At 39.8% G+C, this 20,129-nt stretch overlaps 1 protein-coding gene across 3 annotated transcripts in view; it reads left to right on the top strand.

Moving 5' to 3' along the window:
• Positions 1–20,129, top strand: part of NMT2 (N-myristoyltransferase 2) — a 69,240-nt gene that overhangs the window by 35,657 nt on the left and 13,454 nt on the right. For 2 of the 3 annotated variants that reach the window (XM_054695104.1, XM_037510656.2), the window contains 8 exons: positions 1,469–1,604; positions 6,030–6,174; positions 8,587–8,705; positions 8,800–8,891; positions 9,007–9,123; positions 10,221–10,391; positions 11,520–11,628; positions 19,482–19,652. In XM_054695104.1, the coding sequence (XP_054551079.1) occupies positions 1,469–1,604; positions 6,030–6,174; positions 8,587–8,705; positions 8,800–8,891; positions 9,007–9,123; positions 10,221–10,391; positions 11,520–11,628; positions 19,482–19,652 (1,060 nt within the window). Of the gene's footprint in view, positions 1–1,468; positions 1,605–2,013; positions 2,057–6,029; positions 6,175–8,586; positions 8,706–8,799; positions 8,892–9,006; positions 9,124–10,220; positions 10,392–11,519; positions 11,629–19,481; positions 19,653–20,129 lie in introns of all 3 variants that reach the window. The other variant, XM_037510657.2, reaches the window with a different exon arrangement.

Here is a 20,129-nt window from a genome sequence, read left to right as displayed (position 1 = left end):
AAACCTCAGCTCCCTGTATTTATAGGGGCAGCAGTTTGCCCTATGTCCTCACCTCTTTTCGGGATCCGAGAAGAATTGTTCATTTTTCAATCTGTTCAGCTTTTTACTTCTTGTTGGAGTAGAGTGGTAACCTCCAAGCTGCTTGTATGCAGAACCAGAAACTGTCAGATTTATCTTTGGTAGAGTGGGACTTGATATAGTTTTTAATAAAACACTCAGAATTATTTATTGAGACCAGAAAATGTGCATGCCTTTTGACCTAGCATTTCAACTTTGGACACACCTGTATGAATGCACAATGATATATCAGAATATTGCTTTTATAGCAACATTTTTAATACAGAAATAGTTAAATAAAAATGATGTGTCTGCCCAAGGGAGTGCTCTCCAGTTGCTGAAAAGAAAAAGACATAGTTTGGTTTATCCTGACATGGAAAGACATCCAAGGTGAATTGTAAGTGGAAGGGAACAAAAAATAAGTTTCAGAATGGTATGTTTGAAATTCAATTTTTATGTAAATTTATAGTAAAAAATGAGGGCATGCTTAGAGAAGAAAGAGAGTTTTGGTAGAATATATGCCAGGAAAACTGCTTGTTGCCTTTAAAAGACAATGTTATAGGGTTGTCAATATATATTAATAACATTTGAGTCTTATTTTATTATTTTTTTTTAATTAGGTAAAAATTCAAGAAAGTAGGTAGGGACAAATAGGACTGATTGAGAACAATAGAATGGAGCTGATAGCTTCATCATTTTTCCTTACATCTAACAATAATGCCATAATCTCTGACTCTAGATTTTAATTTACCTTCTGGGAATACAGAGGAATGGGCCCGAATAAATGCAGATGTGAGATCTCCTCATGTTTCATTTGTACTTTCAGAAATTGACAGCCCTAAGATGACAAGAGTTTCGAGCAGAAATGTTCTGTCAATTAATGTTTTGGCCTTTTTTTAATGTAGAGGGTTTTTTATTGTTAATTCTTCTAGTAAAAAATCTTCCTCGGGAAAAATATCCCCCTCTGCAGAGAAAGAGTTTCTTTGGTTCAGCTGTATCAAGATTAATGGTTTGTTGTACCCAAGAGATGTTTATAAATGGAAATTTTTATAGCATGCGTCTCTAATAAGAGGCTCACTAAAAAGTAGATTATTGGAATAGTGAATTCCAATAGTGAATTCCAATTCCAACAGCTCCAATAGGGAGCTGTTTCACTTCTGTTATAAAATATGGTTTATAGCTACAATTTTCTTGCTTAAATGACTTCTAAGCACCTGTGATGATTGTCAACTAATATTCTTCCAAATTACTTGTCCTGTTAACTTCCTAATCTTACTGAATTTTACCTCCCATTTATATCCTGATGGTTTTTTCTTCTTTCTACAGTGTTTTTCTAATTGATTGGCTTTATTCAATTCAAATTTTGCATGATGACTTTTTGTTGTTTTACCTTCTGTGAATTTCCTAACAGAAGTCCTGGAGGGGATTTGGGTGCCAAAAAGAAAAAGAAGAAACAGAAGAGAAAAAAGGAGAAACCAAATTCCGGAGGCACCAAGTCAGACTCAGCATCTGACTCCCAGGAGATTAAAATTCAGCAGCCTTCAAAAGTGAGAGCCCTGTGTTATTTAACCTCTGTGGTCCCCCTGCACGAGAGAGCGGGTTTGTGAGTTTAGTTCTGTTGAATCCCAAGGTAGTTAGGGTTCTGTTGTGACCATACCGAGTGGCACTAGTAACGAGGTTATTACAGCCTCCCTAAACTGGCTGTGGCACCCAGATAACTTAGAGGTACATACCGTGCTTTTGTGTGGATGTGGATTCTGCCTGTATTTTCCCCCTCTCTCAGTTTTGAATTAGTATTTAGATTGTAGTTGTAGAAGAAAGCCTCAATGTGAGTTTCTTAGGAGGTTGTTATTTTTTTGCTTTTTTTTTTAAGTTACACTTAATATTTGATTACTTTTAGTTCAGAAGATATTCACATTTTAATTTTTCTGGGTGTCTGTCTAATTACCTGAATAGCACAACACCATCTGGCAGCAGATTTCAGCGGGAGCAGTCACGGGTAAGTCTTATGTTGACTTTGAATCAGACCAGTCTTCAGTGGCCATTCTTAAATCCATTGCCAAGGGTGGGAAATAGCTCCTGACACTCCTCCTGAAGAAACACCCGCTTTAAAGCAAACCACAAGCTGTGCGGCTGGGCCCTGTGTTGGCGGATGGCCAGCCTGCTGTGTGGTCAGTGGTGCAGATGGCAGGCGTCGCTCTCTGGGGGGCCAGCCCCAGGGCCCCTGGCTATGAGCAGTCTTTTTCTGCTGCTCAGGGAAGCACAGAGCCTTCTTGATGCAAAAACACAACAAAACAAAACCCTCACAGCGCACAGGGCAAGATGGAATTAGAATTTTAAGGGAAGAAATTGTCTTGAAAGTTGTAGCTCCGAGTAAGTTGTCCTGTGGTATGATGGGAAGAACTCGCCCCAGCCCATCCTGGCTCCGTGGCTCTCAAGCTCTGTGTCTTTGCACCAGGTTCTGCCCTCAGCCCATCCTCATCTGCAAAAAGGACATGATGATCCCTTTTCATGAGCTTACAGGACTGTTAGGAGGTTGCAATTAGATCATTTTATTAAATTACTTTTACATTTAAGGCACGGTACACATGGTAGTTATTACCATTATGCAAGTTTTGTGGGGTTTAATTTTTTTCCTGTACACAGTTTACACTGTCATGAATTAAGTCTTGTAGGTAGTGGTGGTGGTGTTACCTATTTAACATGTAAGGACCAGGAATCACTGAGAAGGAAAATTACTTGCCCCAATTTTCCCCCCAACTACCTTTGTGGGGTGAGAAGAAAAGGGAGCTTTCCTCCCTAGCTTTTCAGCTTGGTTCTCAGGTAATATTTTATCCACCAGATGTAATTTCTAAGGTAACGCATATAAGGTGCCCCATCAGCTTGCAAGATAATTTTCCATTTTTTAATGTTGCTCCATCAGATAAATGCGGTGTTACTTATATGCAGTTGTGGCCATTTCCTGTGCTTCTGTCATCACCATCAGCTTCACCCCATCTCTACACCCTTCATGACCTTGAGTCCTTCCCCTGCCTCTGGTCACTTAGAAGACTGTAGGAACAACCAGGGCGGGAGACACAATTAGCATTATGTGGTAGAGAAGCTCTTTTCTTTCTAAATTAAGAGCGGGTCAAAATTGTTTTAATGTGGGCTTTTCTCCATTGTATTTTTTAAAACTAAAGCATCTTTCCCTTAAGCTGATTCCAGCTCTAGATAACATCATAAATTATAGTGAACTGTGTTTAGAGAATATTCTGGCATAGACTCAAGAACCAAAATAAAACATTTGTCTGGATTCTTGTAGACTTCTTAGTGGTAGAGGACGTGGACTTTTTTTTTTTTTTTCCAGGCTATTAACATTGGAAAATAATGGGTAGAGAGTACAATTGTTAATATTCCCCATTAAGCAAATGTGGGGGACTGTTATAGGAATATAGAAGTGGGAAACTAATGCAGGGTTGATATACATTCTCACCTTGCCTAACACTAATTCATTTCTCCTCAGCTGGTGTCACTTCGGAAGGTGAATGGATAGGTTTAAGGATTTATCATAACTGAGTTTTCCTTGTGACTTGTCACCATGAACTCCAACCTTGTGCTTACTTAAATTTACTTTAAGAAAGCGTTTAAATAGCGAGCATTGGGATATAAATATTTCATGAATGGTCGTTCATGAATGCTGGCCAGCCTAGTGAGGCTAGCTCAGTGGGGTAGAAACCACACTAAGTCCACTTCTTGGAATTGGAATCATTGGCTCCTTTGGAGCAAAGATGCTGATTCATGTTTGTTGCAAAACAGTCTGTGTTTGGTATAATAGTATTAGAGGATCTAACTCAAGGGTCAGAAAAGGAGAATTACCATGACAAATTCAGTGCAGATGCTGTAGGTGTATTTTTGTGAGGCTGGGTTCTCTTTTGCCTTTTTAAAGACAAATAGAGACACGTTCAAGCCTTATTGTTGAAATATGCTGAGCAAATCCCATTTAAGATGTAGGTTTCCTAATAGAGTGTGTTGTTGGATATTGAGATGGTCATAAATTTCATTTTACTAAAATCAGTTACTTTTTTAGTGGAGATCGAACAAGAGAAATCTAAAAAAAAGTACTGTGCGATAACAGCAAAAGTAGCTTGTTGAGTTAATATGTATAAGTGAGATTTGACCCTTAAGATTTAGACCTTAATTCAAATATAAGCTAAGCAGTTCCCATGGCGGCAGTACTGTGTAGTCAGGACTGCTAGACTCGTCCATGGAGACAGTGAGACTTCAACCTGCGTCCCTTAGAGTCCAGCACTTGATTTCCTTGAATCATGTTAGTGGCAAGAACCCTAAGGAAATCTAGTGAGTAAAGAATCACAGGACATTCTCTATGAAATAAATCCTGTTTTCTTGATCAAGGGGGAAGCTGTCAAACTCATTATATTGTAGAAGCTGCAGTCATTGCTTTGTGCTTCTTCTAATCTTTATAAAAATCAAAAGACAAGCCAATAAACAAACTACCAACAAACTCTGTTTTGTACTGGGTCAAATGGGCAAGCTTCCAGGTTCAAGAATCTGCTCCAGACCACAGACTTCAGATTTAAAGTTGAACTGAAGTCCAGAGCTGCTGTTTATAAATCATCGAGGGTCCCTGGTGTGTTGACTTACAGGAAACCCAAGGGCTCTGAAATTCCTCCTAGCCAACTCTATACTACAGTGAGGCACATGCTCTATGTGGCATCAAAATTATGAAATGAGGGCTTCCATGGTGGTGCAGGCGGTTGAGCACAGAGCTGTAAAACTCTCTGCAGCCTCTGCAGTGTGGATTCGATCCCTGCTGGCCAGGGAGATACCCACATGGCGTGGCAGACCTCGCCTGTCTCTCCTGCTGCTCCCCTCAGCAGTGTATTTCAGTCAGTCTGCCTGTTCTGCTCCCCTCTCTATCTCTGGTGAATCCTCTCACCCTCCCACACATCTGGCCTGTGCCCCTGTTCTTGTATGCATGAATAAATAAATCTTAAAAAAAATTATGAAACGAATTGATTATTTCACATATTGAGAAGACACACTGATTTCCATATTCAGACATACATATTCCTCTCCCATTTCAAGTATAGTCTCGTGTTCAGTGTATTATTTTGCTGCTGGAGGAATTTTTTTTTAAGCTGAGGAATCTTTATTGATGACAAAAATGTTGGTTTTGAGGGGAAAACTTCAGAATTTAAAGCTGTTGTTAATTTTATAGACTGAAACTATGTTTTACATAAAAAGGAAGTTAGTTTCCAATATGTTTTGAGGAGAACAGGCTCTGGTTACCAAGGACCTGATTGATGGGGCCTGCTCACCCCTGTCCTTGGAAGGCTTGTCTCTGGAGGAGCCTGAGCTGGGGGGCAAGGTGAGGCCTCTTTTCAGGTTTCCTTTCTTGACTAACTTCCTTCCCAGTTCAGCACTAAGCACAGCTTTCTTTCTTTGTGTGTGTGTTGTTGTTTAGGAACTAAAATTTCCCTTATCTACCTAGTTTCCATTCTGGAGGTTATTTCTTTTGCTCCCCCCCCCCCAATTCCCCCCTTCACCTTCCCATTGCTACTGCAGAGCTTCCCCCTGATAGTGACACCACGGCTGGTGGCTCGCTGGCTGCTGTGTGATAGAATGCGCGCTTTGCATGTTACTGGGGGTTGCCTTTTCACCCAGACAGTGATCAGGTGAGGGCTGTTTGCAGATGGGTGGGAAAATAAAGCCAAGGGTATTTGGATTTACTTTAAATTTCCCAAACTGTCAGTGCCCCCATTCAAACTGTAGAATAGTTGTTATCTTTATATATATACATTTATATATACATGAGCATATCCAAGTCCAAGGTGCTGGCCAGCTTACAGGAGGGTGGTTAATTTTTTCCATGTTGTAGTCTCCTAGGCAGATACACTTGTACCTGCTCCAGGTGTTGAAGCAGTGGCGACTTCCTCATCTTTTGTGTCTCTGTGTCTTTGCTGTTATAGAATCCCACCTTTCCAATGCAGAAGTTGCAGGATATCCAGAGAGCAATGGAGCTGTTATCCGCATGCCAGGGCCCCGCCAGGAACATTGATGAGGCTGCCAAACACAGATACCAGTTTTGGGATACACAGCCGGTACCCAAACTAAGTAAGCTTTTCTGCTCACCCATTCCCCTTCCAGAAAACCAAAGCTAGATTAACAGCAAACAAAAAGCCCCAAAGGGACTACTTCACTTATGTAAGTTATTTCATACCACAGATTACAAATTAACAGAAAAGTAGTATTTTTCTTCTTAAAATATAAATATTAGGCGATAATGTTGGCTTTCAGTGATTTTTTTTTAGACTAATTCCTATCCCTATTTTTAAAATCCTGTTTTCCTATTTTAATATTAGTATATTAAAAATATCATTGATATAAAAAAAGAACATGTCCCCTAGCCCCTACTTTTTGGTGCTGTACTTTATGGAGTTTTTTCTATTTATACATTTTTAGCATTTTCACATCTCAGTTATTCTGAAAGACATAGCATTTGCCCTGTTAAAATCTTACTGAAATGGAAAATATTTTGTGCAACAGTAGATTCTGACACTCACAATGGTGTTAATTATTACCAGTGCAGGAATGTTCCAGTGTAATAGGGAGTTGGAACATACTGGGAAAGCCTTTGTTGTCAGGACTTGGCATAATGTAAGAATTTTGATAACTAGACCTCTTTCTTCAGTGATTTACCTGTTCTATTTTACTTAGACTTTTATCACTTAAGTGTCTACAAATATCATATATGGTTTTTCCTTCATGTTATGGGAAAAAATGTTCTAGATACCACAAAGTGTTTAAAAATATATTACAATCTAAACCTGTTACTGTGTTTTATGTTTATATTATTTCCATGTTTTTCTTTCGTGATTGTTTAGGTTCCAGAATCAATATAGTATATAAAGGATCATTTGCCAGCTAAAACTCTTAATAGCCAGCTATGTACAAATAACTTTAAGAAATATAAATCAGCAACAGTCAATCTTTGTGCCTTCCCATAATGCCTTTCAAACGTCATTAAAGCTACCACTCTCTCCAACCCATGGCCACCCCAAGTAGTTTAAGAAGCCTGAGCTTCCAAGAATGAAGGAAGAAAGAAGTTATCTGGTCTTTTTTCTTTTAGGCTTTAGAAATGTATTTGCTAGTGGAGGGAGACACTAAAATAAATTTATAGAACTTTACATAACATTAGTTGAGTGGCCATCAGCTCTAAAGAGGTACAACTCTGTGGATCTAAGTGTATGGGTTTTCTGAATACTCCTTAGCAAGCTTCTGGGGGTCTTAGGTCACTGCCCCTGGAGGAGAAGGTGCTTCCAGTGCACCTGACCCCAGTGCCCTGCTTTGGGGAGATAGCCTAAGTGCTCACTACATATTGGCCTTAGCCCTGAATTCTTCAGGATTCACCATTCCTAGAATACTTGGTAGGCACCTCAGTTAAGGCAGTGGCCAGGTGTGTGGGGAAAGGCACTATGTGAAGCAGTTGCTAGGACTCTGGCCACTTGGACTGACTTGAGGAACCCTAAGCTATCATATGAAGATGAGCTGGTAGTGGAGATAAGAGGCAAATAACAAAGTCAGGGATTAGAGAAATAAACACACCTTGTGACTTCCACCTGGTCTGTGATGGTAAGAACCTATGGGGGTCATTCATTCAGATTAAATACCAGGCGCCAGGTACATACAGCAAAACAGTAGTGGAAAAGTCAGATGATAAATGGGGGCGGGGGGGTGCGGGGTGTGGAGAGAGGACAGAGCCCAGGCAGGAAAAAACTTTGGTCAGGAAAGATGTAGGAGGAAGCAGTGCACACATTTATAGCTGACAGAACTCAGGGACCTGCCATGGCAAGGGCAGGGAAGGGCCTCAACAGAAGAGGGAAGCCCCCCTGCAGAGGGCGATCCATGTGATTGAACTCTGGGGACCAGGGTGGGCTGGGTGTGCGAGGATGGTCAGGCAGGTAGCGGTCATGTCAAAAGCCTCAGATTTACAACAGCGCTGAGAAGCTGTGGAGAAGAAATAAGAAAAATTGCTCAAGGCTGTGATGACTTGAGGGGCACTGCCAGCAGTGCAGATGGAGAGGAGTAAACACTTCTGAAGTTAACTTTAGATTTTGGGAGGGGTCAGAGGTCACCGCAGTCTTCCATCCTCAGTTTATAGTGTTGCAGTGTAAAAAGACAGCCACTTTAAGACTGTGCTGTTAAATCTGAATTGTATACAGTGGTGCTGTCTGTATGATTAATGTGTAACCTAGTAGTTGAAACTGAGAAATCACGATCACTTCATGATGTCCACTTTGTCATCGGGTGACAAACAGGTTCTTTTCTTTCCTGATGAAATAGTAGTGATTCTCCACCACTGCTAAGCTACCCTGTTTTATTCCTTAGGTAACTGAAATAGTTACATATTTTAAACATATTAAGCCTGAGGGTCCTAAATGTGATTCTCTTTCACATAGCTGACCAATTTAGATGGTAGAAGACTTTATAATTGAATATTCAATCTTTTTGTATTTTTCTCTCTAGATGAAGTAATAACATCCCATGGTGCGATTGAAGCAGATAAAGACAATGTGCGTCAAGAGCCATACTCCTTGCCACAGGGTTTTATGTGGGACACTTTAGATTTGGGCAATGCTGAAGTGGTGAGTCAATCTCTTAAATTCAACATCTGCATTTACAAAAATTGCTCGAGTTGGTTCTGAGCACCATAGATAGGACACTTGTTTTTTTTTGTAGCTCAAGGAGTTATACACCTTGTTGAATGAGAATTACGTAGAAGATGATGACAACATGTTCCGCTTTGATTATTCACCTGAGTTCCTGTTGTGGTAAGCCCCCATAGTCAGGCCTGCCGTGGGTGGGGGCTCCAAGTTCACCTTGTGTGCGTTCCTGTTTTCTTGGGCACTAATTGGCACCTGCTCTCTCTGCCTGCATTATCTTCAGGGCTCTGCGTCCCCCTGGCTGGCTTCTTCAGTGGCACTGTGGGGTCAGAGTGTCTTCAAACAAAAAACTAGTAGGGTTCATAAGTGCCATCCCAGCAAACATTCGGATTTATGACAGGTACGCATTAAAGCTTGTCCATTTTGCATTTAATGTGTTGTTTTTCCAAGAATTGTAATTATAATAGCCTTTAAAAATGACTAAATGCAGACTGTTGATAGTGGTAGAGGTTGTGTGGGGCAGAGGCAGGGTGAGGGTTAAATGGGACTCTGCTTTTTGACCACGTTGGCTTTGAACCTACAACTCCTCAAAAAAAAAAAATTATTCATTTTTTAAAATCTTGGATGGTGAAAAACAACAAAAGACCATCTCTCACTTTTTCTCTGTTTCTATCCATCTACTTTTCTCTTTGTCTCTCAATCTCATGCATGTACACACACACACCTATGTATATGTATGTGCCAGAATAAACAAATTCATAAATAGGTATTTTAGCTTTATTTCAGAAAGGATAAAAAAATTTTAGGGGTAAAAGTGTTTGTATCTATGATAAATACGTTGCATTTTTGCTCTGGGCCTCCAGCTCAGAAAGTTAAAGATCAATCTATGGAAGTGAAAGATTTAATGCATAATAGGTCTATTAACATTTCACTATATTGGGTTAGCTTACTTTCTGCTGAAAACGTTTGAGCTCAGGGCATATTGTTTACCAAATTAAATGCATGCATCTCTGGAAGGAGAGCTGGAAATGGGCTGTGAAGTTCTAGAGGCTGAATATAGCTCAGAAAAGCATCAGCTCTGGTCCGGGGGAACCTTCAGGGATCCTCAGAATTGTATCTTACCAGATTTTGCATCTGGGACTCCTAATTAATGCCTTAATTGTATATATTCTAGGTAAAAATGGATACAGAAACTTTGAGGCACCTCTGATCCAGTTTCTCAATTGAAAACTTAATAAAAACAAAAATCCTTAAATTTATTTAGAACCAAAGGGCTGTGTCTTTATGGCCTAGTATTATAATCATTTTGGCAGGGGATTATAGGGAAGAGTGTATCGATCTGAATTTGTGAAATGTCTCAATAATAGTATGTTTTCCTTAAGTACTGTGTTAAAGGGGGTCTTTCACTTTATTAGTCTTTGAGATTTTGTGAGTGTTGTCTTAATTTTTGAAATGTTCTCATCTCATATTTACTCTAATTTTTGACCCCTTTTTTAGTGTGAAGAAGATGGTTGAAATCAACTTCCTTTGTGTTCATAAGAAATTGAGATCAAAACGGGTGGCCCCAGTGTTAATTCGAGAAATAACCAGAAGGGTGAACCTGGAAGGGATTTTTCAAGCTGTTTATACTGCTGGAGTGGTCCTTCCTAAGCCAGTGGCCACATGCAGGTAATAGTACCACATTTTACCTGGATTAAATGTGTTGAACCGCACTGCCGGCTACCCTCCTGTGAAACTCAGAGGGATTTTGTCTTACCCCTGATTCTGTAGCAGAGATGGAGACTAGAACCAAGAACTACTGAGCCAGTATTCTTTCCAGCATGTCATACACTACTTGGTGATAAAAGTTTTTAACATTTTCCTGCTAATAATGCTGGCTCTATGTTTCTTTTTCTCTTCATTTTGAAAGACAAGTGCTATCTCTCCTTTGGAAAAACCCAAGGCTCTGTGTGCTTGAAACATCAGGCAATGCTGCTATTTTCTTTTCTCTCCAAACGCTTACTTTTAGACCTCAGGAACTGTTCCGAAAGTTCAATATACAGCAATTGAAAAATTGTTTGCTAAGAATGAGAAGGTGGACACTCTGTTAGGATGTCTTCATCTGCTCTCACCAAGCTTTCAGTGGTTAATCCAGTGAGAAAATTTTTTATCACATTGTCACTTGAATGACCTATTTTTAAAGCATCAGAATGTTTATTTCCCTCCATTTTTATTAACGCAAGATGAAACTTCTGGTAAACATAGTGTAAAAGGTAAAACTGTAAAATTACTCTTGCCTACTGAGTTATTCATAAATAGGATATATGACTTCATAGGCATATTTTAATATAAAAAATCATTCATCCTGATACTTCATCTGGAACCACTTAAGAAATTTAAGTTTCTTTCTCAGTTGTTTTCTTTTGTGTGTATTATATAAACATGAAGCCTCCACATTTAGGGAGGATGATTTCATGTTTTTATACTTTTTGTTTTGCAATCTATGGAGTTATTGATGGAAATTGGAAACTGGGCACTATGAATATTTCTTTTTTGTTTTTAAGACTCCTCTTTGTAGATAGAGATAAAAAGTCCCAAACTACAAAGGAACATAACTCAGAATGCAGGATGTATGTCAGAGGTACAAAATGACTGATAAAATAATTGCTTAGAAAGAGGCTGACCATCCAGCACTGTACTAGGACAATGTAGGTGTTCATTGAGTGCTTCTATGACATTTAATGTACACTGATACCAGAAGTAAAAGCTTGTAGAATTAGAAACCAATCATATCTTTAAATCTTTATTGTATTCCAGATATTGGCATCGATCACTAAATCCCAGAAAATTGGTAGAAGTGAAATTTTCTCACTTGAGTAGAAATATGACTTTACAGAGAACAATGAAACTATACAGACTTCCAGATGTAAGTAAGAATGATTTGCAGTTTTTTGAAGATATAACAACTGAAATTTTTAATGTAGAAAAGAATTTTTTTGCAGGAGTCTTAAAAAACTGATTCATGTCTGAGGAAGTGAATTTGTAGCTAGAAGGATTACATAAGACTACATGGGACTCCGGGGTAAGAAAATTTGGGATGCTCATTTGGAAATACCAATTTTTTTTTAAAGCTTTTTAAGATAACTTAGTTTGTGATGGGGTGAGCTTGAACCCAAGACTTTAAAGTTTTGAAATTTTGAGTATGTGTTCTATTAAGGAAGAGAGAAGAAAAGTCAGCCTTCTGATGACAGCTTAAGTAGTGGAAGTAAGGGGGAAATCTTTATAGAAAAGATCTGGGGGAGGAAATAATGTCTCATTAAATTATCATTTTTTTTTAAAGATTTATTTATTTATTTATACGAGCACTGGGTAGTGTCAGAAGCGCGGGAGGGTGAGAGAATTCACCAGAGCCAGAGCTGGGAGCAGAGCAGGCAGAAGGACCGAAGTACACTGCTGAGGGGAGCAGCGGGCGGCAGGAGAGGTCTGTCGCGCCATGTGGGACCCTCCTCTGGTGGCCAGGGAGCAGCCGGGGATCGAACTGGCGCTGCAGAGGCTGCGGGCAGCTTTGCAACCCAGCGCTCAACCGCTGCGCCACTGGGGAAGCCCTATCATATGTTTTTAACTAGTAAATTTCCAATATGAAAAATTGTCTTTTAATATGGGAAAGGTTACATGTGCTTCCCAGCCTTGGATTTATTTTGAGCTTGGATGATGTAAAAGTTTTTTGTTAGCATAAACACAGCTGTTGAAAATAGCACATATGCTGTGGGACGGCATCAAAGCACGGCTTAACTGAGGCCTCTGCTTCCAGGTCTCCCATGAAGTTGCTGTCAAGGTATCTGCCACAGCTGGGTCTTATCTGGAAACTCAACTAGAGATGTACCCTCTTCCCAATTCATATGCTGTGGGCAGACTTGAGTACCTTGTGGACACTTGGACATAGGGGCTCGGCTCCTTGGAGGCTAGAGGCTGCCTTTAGACTTGGCCTTGGGGATTCTCCATGGGGCAGCTTACAACATCGCAGCTGGTTTGATCAAAGCCAGTGACGGCAAATTCTACTGCAAATCTGCTTGTAAGATGGAATTAAAAACCTTTTTGTAATCAATTCACAAAGTGAGATCTGGTCACCATTGCCATATTTCATTGGTTAGAAACAAGTCACAGATCCACTCACACGCAAGAGGAGAGGCTCCCAAGGCCGTGAACACCTGGCGGTAGCCATTGGCTGACCTATCTTACCTGTCCACCACAGAGGGGATCTTTGGTTTTGGTTTCTTCTGGGGTCTTATAAAGTCTACCTAAAGACAGTCTCCAACTGACAGGTAGCAAGGAGTTGAGCCCCTCTTTCCAACTGTCCAAAAGGAACTCAAGTGTGCCCATGGCCATGTGAGTTTGAAGTCGTCCATTCCTGGTGGAGATCCGCACCCCCCCCCCAATATTTTAAGTGATAGAGGGATTTTTGTTGATTGTAGACATGTTCCTCTGGAATGTGATGGGGACCCCACTTGTAGGCCTTTCTGGGTTCACTTCCCTGTCCCTTTTGCCTCTTCACGCAGTTGTATGTTTATTACCTGTAATCGGTGGCTAATTGGATGTCTTTTTCCTGATGACAGACAATAATCAACTAATTTCTGAACATAGCCTGAATTTAACAAGGAGATTAGTGGGGTGAAGGAAACCAGATATTAGAAATGTCAGGATCATCTTTCTTGGGCTTCACAAGCTGGCAGAAGCTTCAGAAGGCATGTTCTGTCTTAGCTGTTGCTGGAGACTCTGGGGGAATAGAACTATTGAACTCACTGCCCCTTTGTGAGACCGAGGAGAGAGAAGGAGGGTAGCTCAAAGCAGATGAAAATATAGACTCTAGGCAACAAGATGAAGAAGGGTCTGCGTGACTTGAGGAAGATGGAGCAAGACCTCAGGTGGGCCCACAGAGGTGAAGGTAACCTGTGACTAAAATGGAGAAATAGGAGGATGTTAGGGAAGTCACACTTGTCATCATGATAATTAAAATTTTCTGATGAGCATTTTTTTAAAGCTAGAAACAATTTCTTATAGTGGCCAACATCAGGGCATCTCAAAGGAACAGAGGCACAAATGGCAAAGAGAAAAGGGGGTCTGTTTTAGGCTAAGATGAAACACCCCCTTTGCACGCACTATGGACTGTCAGGGTCCTCCTTGCTAATTGCAAAATACTTTGTTATATGTGAGTTTAAATAACTTGAATGGTGCCTACTTTTTTCACTAGCGGCCAATGTTATTTTATTGTTATTGGAAAAGTCATGATGCATTTTTTTCTGTTTTAATATGTCATGACTTTCCCAACAACCCAGTACTTTGATGGCCCCAAATTTCAGTTTTTTTGATCCTAAAGATCTCTAAATTGTGTATAAGGAAACTACCTGTTATATGTAGGTTGCCTAAAATGGAATGAAGAATAAGTAGTTTTAGTGCCTCTCATTGGTTTACTCAATGATTACAGGTTAAAGTGCTGAAAGTTGTTTTTCCTAGACTTTATCCTTTCTATTTTCATACAAGAACCAATGAACTCATAGATAACAAAGTTCCAGCCATGTTGTTGTGATGACTGCCTCTCCCTGACCCCACTAAATTGGGATGTTACAGAGCTTTCATAATTATCATTCAAAATAGATTCACAACAACCTTTTGAAGTTGGGACTTTTTTTTTTCTGCTCAAACCTCTTTTTAATGTTTTTATTATTTTTTTAGTTTTATATATTTTTTACATCATTTTTCATTTTTGCACAATGTATGCATTTTCATCTTGGTTATAGTCCCCATACAATTTCCAACCCCCCCTTGTTTTGATCCTGCTCCCTCCTCCCTTCTTAATGCCTTTTTTTTTCTTCCTGAGAAAATAAACAATCTTATGCAGGCTGACATGTGGACAAGAGACTGGCATTCAAAAGTGGAGGACCTGGGCAGGCCTGTTCGATCCTTTGCTTCTGCCACCACAATTAACACAGCCCCTGTGGGTACAGCACAGCACTACTGATTGATGTCTCGCTTGACAGTGATTAGAACGCAGGCTAAGACAGGAAGAGGCTCAAAGATGACTCACAGGGAAAGAAAGATGAAGAGTAAATCAAAATGAAATTAAAAAGAGTGACTGTAGGAAAAATGAAAGTCCCCTGTCAGAGATTTAGAAGGTGTGTCCTTAGAAGCCGGACAAGGCAGCGCTTGCCAGGCCGCCGCCTCTCACCAAAGCTCACATGGGCACTTCTCGCTCATGGCGAGCGGTTGCCTCATTTAAGAACATTTTGTACCAGGAAGCATAAAAAGAACCTTGTTGAATGTAACTTTTACCGAATAGATTGACCTCATTTTCTGATTCGTCACTACTGTTACTGCTTCAGGTCTTCACAGACTTCTGACTATCAGAGTTAACGTTGAGCGAGTTAGCGTTCTGCTAGACAAGCACATCCATAGCTTCAGGTATGATTCCTGCTCCCTGGGAGGGCAGGTTGCTTCTGTTTCACAGAAGAGGACATCTGATTTGCCTGGAGTCTTCCATTTAGGACAGAACCATCCCGGAGCCCATACCTTTAGCTTCTGTTAGCTAACATACTGACATTTTCCCAGTAGTGACATATATATACCCTTTAAATGTCGGTTTGTTTTAGTTTTTGTTGAACATTTCCAAAGCTGTAATTTTCTTGCTGTCAGTACGCTCCAAGGTGAAGGATTTTGAAGTAGATAAAAAAGACTAACCTTGCATTTTCTTTCCACCGTGTAAGAAGGGTCAGCTTGCTGAGACACCCTGAGACACAGATGTTCTAGATTTAGCAGCAGTGATGATTTTTTCTTAGTGTATGGTAGCATGACGTTCCTTTTTGAATCAGATAAATAATTTTAATTATTATCTGCAGCTCTACTCTGGAGTTTTGGCTCTAGAACAGTTCGTGTCGCATAGCTTGGCACAGGTCAACACTGCTTCTATTCGTTAATAGAAGTCTAGGTCTTATTTTCTCAGGCACGGTGTAAGCAGATTTTACACAGATTACAATGTATAGAGTCTAATTAGTGCATAGTAGTTGAGCCGTGGGAAAGCATTTCTGATGGAGTACAGAATGTGCCTATTCTCAGTTATGGTAATTTTTTTTTCTTGAGCTTTCAGAAAATACTGCCACTTCTACTGTCTTCCTGATTTTGCCAAAACTTGCCATTTTTATCTAGGCCCTAGTGTTCTTCCTGACTCTTCCTGAAGACAACAGCTATCGATTGAGTGCTGATTTTACATTTTAAAAATTATTTCATGTCCTGTAGATTTCTTTTGGGAATGTACGTGCTTCTGATGTTAGAAACAGGCAAATGTAGGCTTTGAGATCTATAGAAGCCATTGTTAAAAATATTCTTCCAGTTTTCTAGAGGGGAAAAAACCTCATTTTTTTAAAGGTTTATTTGTTTATGCATACAAGAACTGGGGTACAGGTCAGAGGTGTGGGGGATGAAAGGATTCGCCAAAGACAGAGTGGGAAACAGAACAGGCAGATTGACTGAAACACACTGCTGAGGGGAGCAGCGGGCGAGGCAGGAGAGGTCTGCTGCGCCATGTGAGTAACTCCCTGCCCAGGGATCCAACTCGTGCTGCAGTGGCTGCAGATAGCTCCATAGGTTGCATCTTAACCCCTGCGCCACCAGGGAGGCCCCTGAAAACCTCATATTTTTTATAGCTAATTTAGTCTGATTTTCTCTTCTGCTTTAGTGTTTCTGTAAGTTTGTTTGATGTGCTTATAAATTGACAAGCTTATATATTTTTCTCCCTGCCTGTCTGCCCAGGGAGACTGTTTTACTAAGTTTTCTCTATCTGAATTCCACTACCCTTAATTCTGACCTTCAGAGACTTTAAGATAGCAGTTCTCAAAGCGTGTGGTCCAGGGACCTGTGGAAGCACCCTAGCTTCTTTCAGGGGTCTGTGAAGTCTGCACTATTTTTATAGAAAGATGAAATTTGATTTTTCACTTTCATTATCTTATGAGTGTAGTATAAAGTTTTCCAGAAGCTATAAGGAATGTATACTTGCATATTCTTCCATTTTAAAATTTCTAGTATGGTAAATATAAATAGATGTAACCCACATAAACAAATCTCTTTGGGAATACACAATAATTTTAAAGAACATAACAAACCAAGAATTCTAGACGAAAATATTTGAGAACTGCTTTAAGCATGTCTGCTGGGCAAAAGATGTTGATTTTAGTGATTTTGCCATATGAATATTCAATGAATAAGAATTGTGCTGCAGAAGAATATTTTGCTTAGAACGAAGCTGGCAAGCTTTTTATTTCTGAATGTTCTCTTTTAACATATACCATGTGTCCTGTAGCTTTCATTAATTGAGTTGCTTGATGTTGTTGATTTGTACTGAAACAGTAACAAAAGAAAAAACAGTCTAATATTGAGAAAGGCTATTTAAGATTTACCAAGGTCATCCTCATAGCAGAAAATAGTTTTTTTTAATGACTGGAGTATACATTCCAGGCAGTTTTGGACTTCCTACTAACATTTAGAAATGTATATTTATTTCAATGGAAATCACATAGGCTTTCCCTTCTCATGAATTATAGTATAGAAATGCTACCAAATGTTAAAATTGATTTGGAGGGAAACTATACATACATATATACACACACATAATTTTAATGATACACGTGTGTATGTGTGTGTGTATAGTTTCACACCTACTTTGCATATAAATGCCAGGCCATAGAAGTGCCCCCTCTTCAAAGCTGACCTGACATTGACCATGTCTCAACCTCTACCTTATTGGGTAAAATGGTAGAGGTACAAAACAAAGGAATTCAGTCATTTACTTACCACATATTGAGGCCATGGTTGGCTGGAAGCTGGGACTGGAAGACTTCTCTTTGACTTTGAGATTCACAGATAAAATGTAAGTTTGAGTTCTCTATTAAATGTTAAGAGAGGGCCTCCCTGGTGGCACAAGGGGTTAAGATGCAACCTATGAAGCTATCCACAGCCACTGTATCACGAGTTCGATCCCCAGGCAGGGAGCTACCCACATGGCGCAGCAGACCTCTTCTGACTCGCCTGCTGCTCCCTTCAGCAGTGCTTTCGGTCCATCTGCCTGTTCTGTTCCCCACTCTGTTTCTGGTGAATCCTCTCATCCTCCACACCTCTGGCCTGTACCCCAGTTCTTGCGTGCATAAATAAATAAATCTTTTAAAAAAATAAAATAAATGTTAAGAGCTTAAATTCTTTCCATTTAGAATAAACTACAGATACACTATTATGCTATAAATTACATAAATTGTAAATGAATAGCATTAGTAAATACTCAGCGAAGGATTCTTGGATCTGTAAATACAAAGAACACATCTCCCACCTCCTCCCCCTCACTAATGAAAAATCAATCAGTAGTCTTTGTCACTGAGCCTTAGAAAACTCAGCACAACTCCTAACATCAATCAGAGCCAGAACTCAAGATGAAAACTTATTTTCTGCCTCGGGCATCTACCATACTGCTAGTGTGGGACATGCAGGAATTTTAATGATCTAATTTTACAGATACTTTCTAATTGTAAAATGCTTAGAAATAATTTAGCACAGAAATGGTAGGTAGCAATATTTATATACAAGTTGTTTATCACTTAAAATTTATCTATTATTTAAAAAAAAAACAAGAAAAGAAAAATTGTATTTCTAACTTTTTATTTGTACAAAGGAAATATTTGGGCTTTCTCACTTCTGGGCTCAAGTGCTCTGGTATCTGCATAGTTTTAGAAAGCTAAGTGACAGGCCTCCCCCATGACGCAGCGGTTGAGCACTGGGTTGCAAAGCTGCCTGCAGCCTCTGCAGCGCCAGTTCGATCCCCGGCCCCCAGGCAGGGGCCCCACATGGCGCCCAGACCTCTCCTGTCGCCCTCTGCTCCCCTCAGCAGTGTACTTCATCTGCCTGCCTGTTCTGTTTCCTGCTCTGGCTCTGGTGAATTCTCTCACCCTCCCACACTTCTGACTGTACCCAGTGCTTGTATAAATAAATAAATAAATCTTAAAAAAAAAAAAAAAGAAAAGAAAGCTAAGTGACATCTGGAGCCGCTGTAAAGACAGGGGACCTGTCCTGACCTGTAGCATTTTTTTTTTTTTAATTCCTCTGGTCTAATAATAAAAATTGTGATGCTCTGGAGTAATGGAATCAAATGCCTATCCTGATCACCTTTTACTGAAAAAAGTGGAATGAGAGGCCAGGACCAGTGGTTAGCAGTAACCTTTAGAAACACTTGGCCAGCGACATGCCTGCCTTTTCATTCTGACCAATATGATGTTCTTTCCTTTTATTTCTGTTGCTTATGAGAACAAAATAACTGCATTCATTTCATGGGCTGTTGAATAAAATAGGTTTCTCCACTGTTTTCAAAATGTCAGACAAGGCAGTTTTAAAACATAATATTCCAGAATGTGTGCTGAGATAGTCCTGCTGTTAAAATTCTTGGCCTTAGTACAGAGATCGATTTGGAGTGTTCCCTTTGACTTTGTTTGGGGTCATAGCAATACTGACGCAAGCCCTGGCACACACAGATGAGAAGATACAGTTCACTGTCTAGCTTATGTTCTGACCCGGGGCTTCTCCAAGTTTAATGTATATATACATCACCCAGGATTCTTGTTAAACTGCACATTCTGAATTGGAAGGTATGAGTTCTGACCATAGTGCTGGTCTCCGATCACACTTTAGCACAAAAATTGTATTCCTTTTATAGTTAAACTTACCCATTTGTTTTATTCTCACTCCAACAAGGTCACGAAGACATCAGGCTTGAGACCGATGGAACCAAGAGATGTCAAAGCAGTTCGAGAATTAACTAACAGTTACCTGAAGCAGTTTCACCTAGCCCCAGTGATGGACGAAGAGGAAGTTGCCCACTGGTTCCTCCCCCAGGAGCACATTATCGACACGTTTGTAGTGGAGGTAAAGAGAAGGCGATAAGAAAATGCAGTGAAGTATGAAAATAGTGTGCAATTGAATTTATTTTCCAGAAAGATCACAGAGTGCCCATCTCCTTCCTCCGTGACTTATTTGTTTCTATGCCACATTTCTGCTTATACTGAGAGAACCAGATTTCCTTCTTAGAATTTCTGGTGCTGGATAAGAATATACTTTTACTACTTATTTATGGGAAATCAGGATATTTTTCTGCTGTTACTGTGAGGATTAGTTGCTTTTCTTGGTTTTGAAAAGGCCAACTTGAATGACCTTTTCTGAGGTGAAATTGTCCCAAAGTTTAATATTCCTTTGATTTTGCAAACTGATTGGAACTGAACTACCCTTGGTTGATATAGCATATTTCAACCACTTAACTAAGTTCTTGTTCAAAGGAAGGAGGGAAAAAAAGAACAGTTTAGGTTTTCTGATTACCAATTAGGTGAATTTAAAATAAGGCTTTTA

Source organism: Talpa occidentalis, unplaced genomic scaffold (assembly GCF_014898055.3).
Source record: "Talpa occidentalis isolate TD23 unplaced genomic scaffold, MPIMG_talOcc4v2.1 talOcc4.14, whole genome shotgun sequence".
NCBI lineage: Eukaryota > Metazoa > Chordata > Mammalia > Eulipotyphla > Talpidae > Talpa > Talpa occidentalis.
The sequence above is the reverse complement of the archived record's forward strand: the minus strand, read 5'-3'. Positions and strand labels throughout refer to the sequence as shown.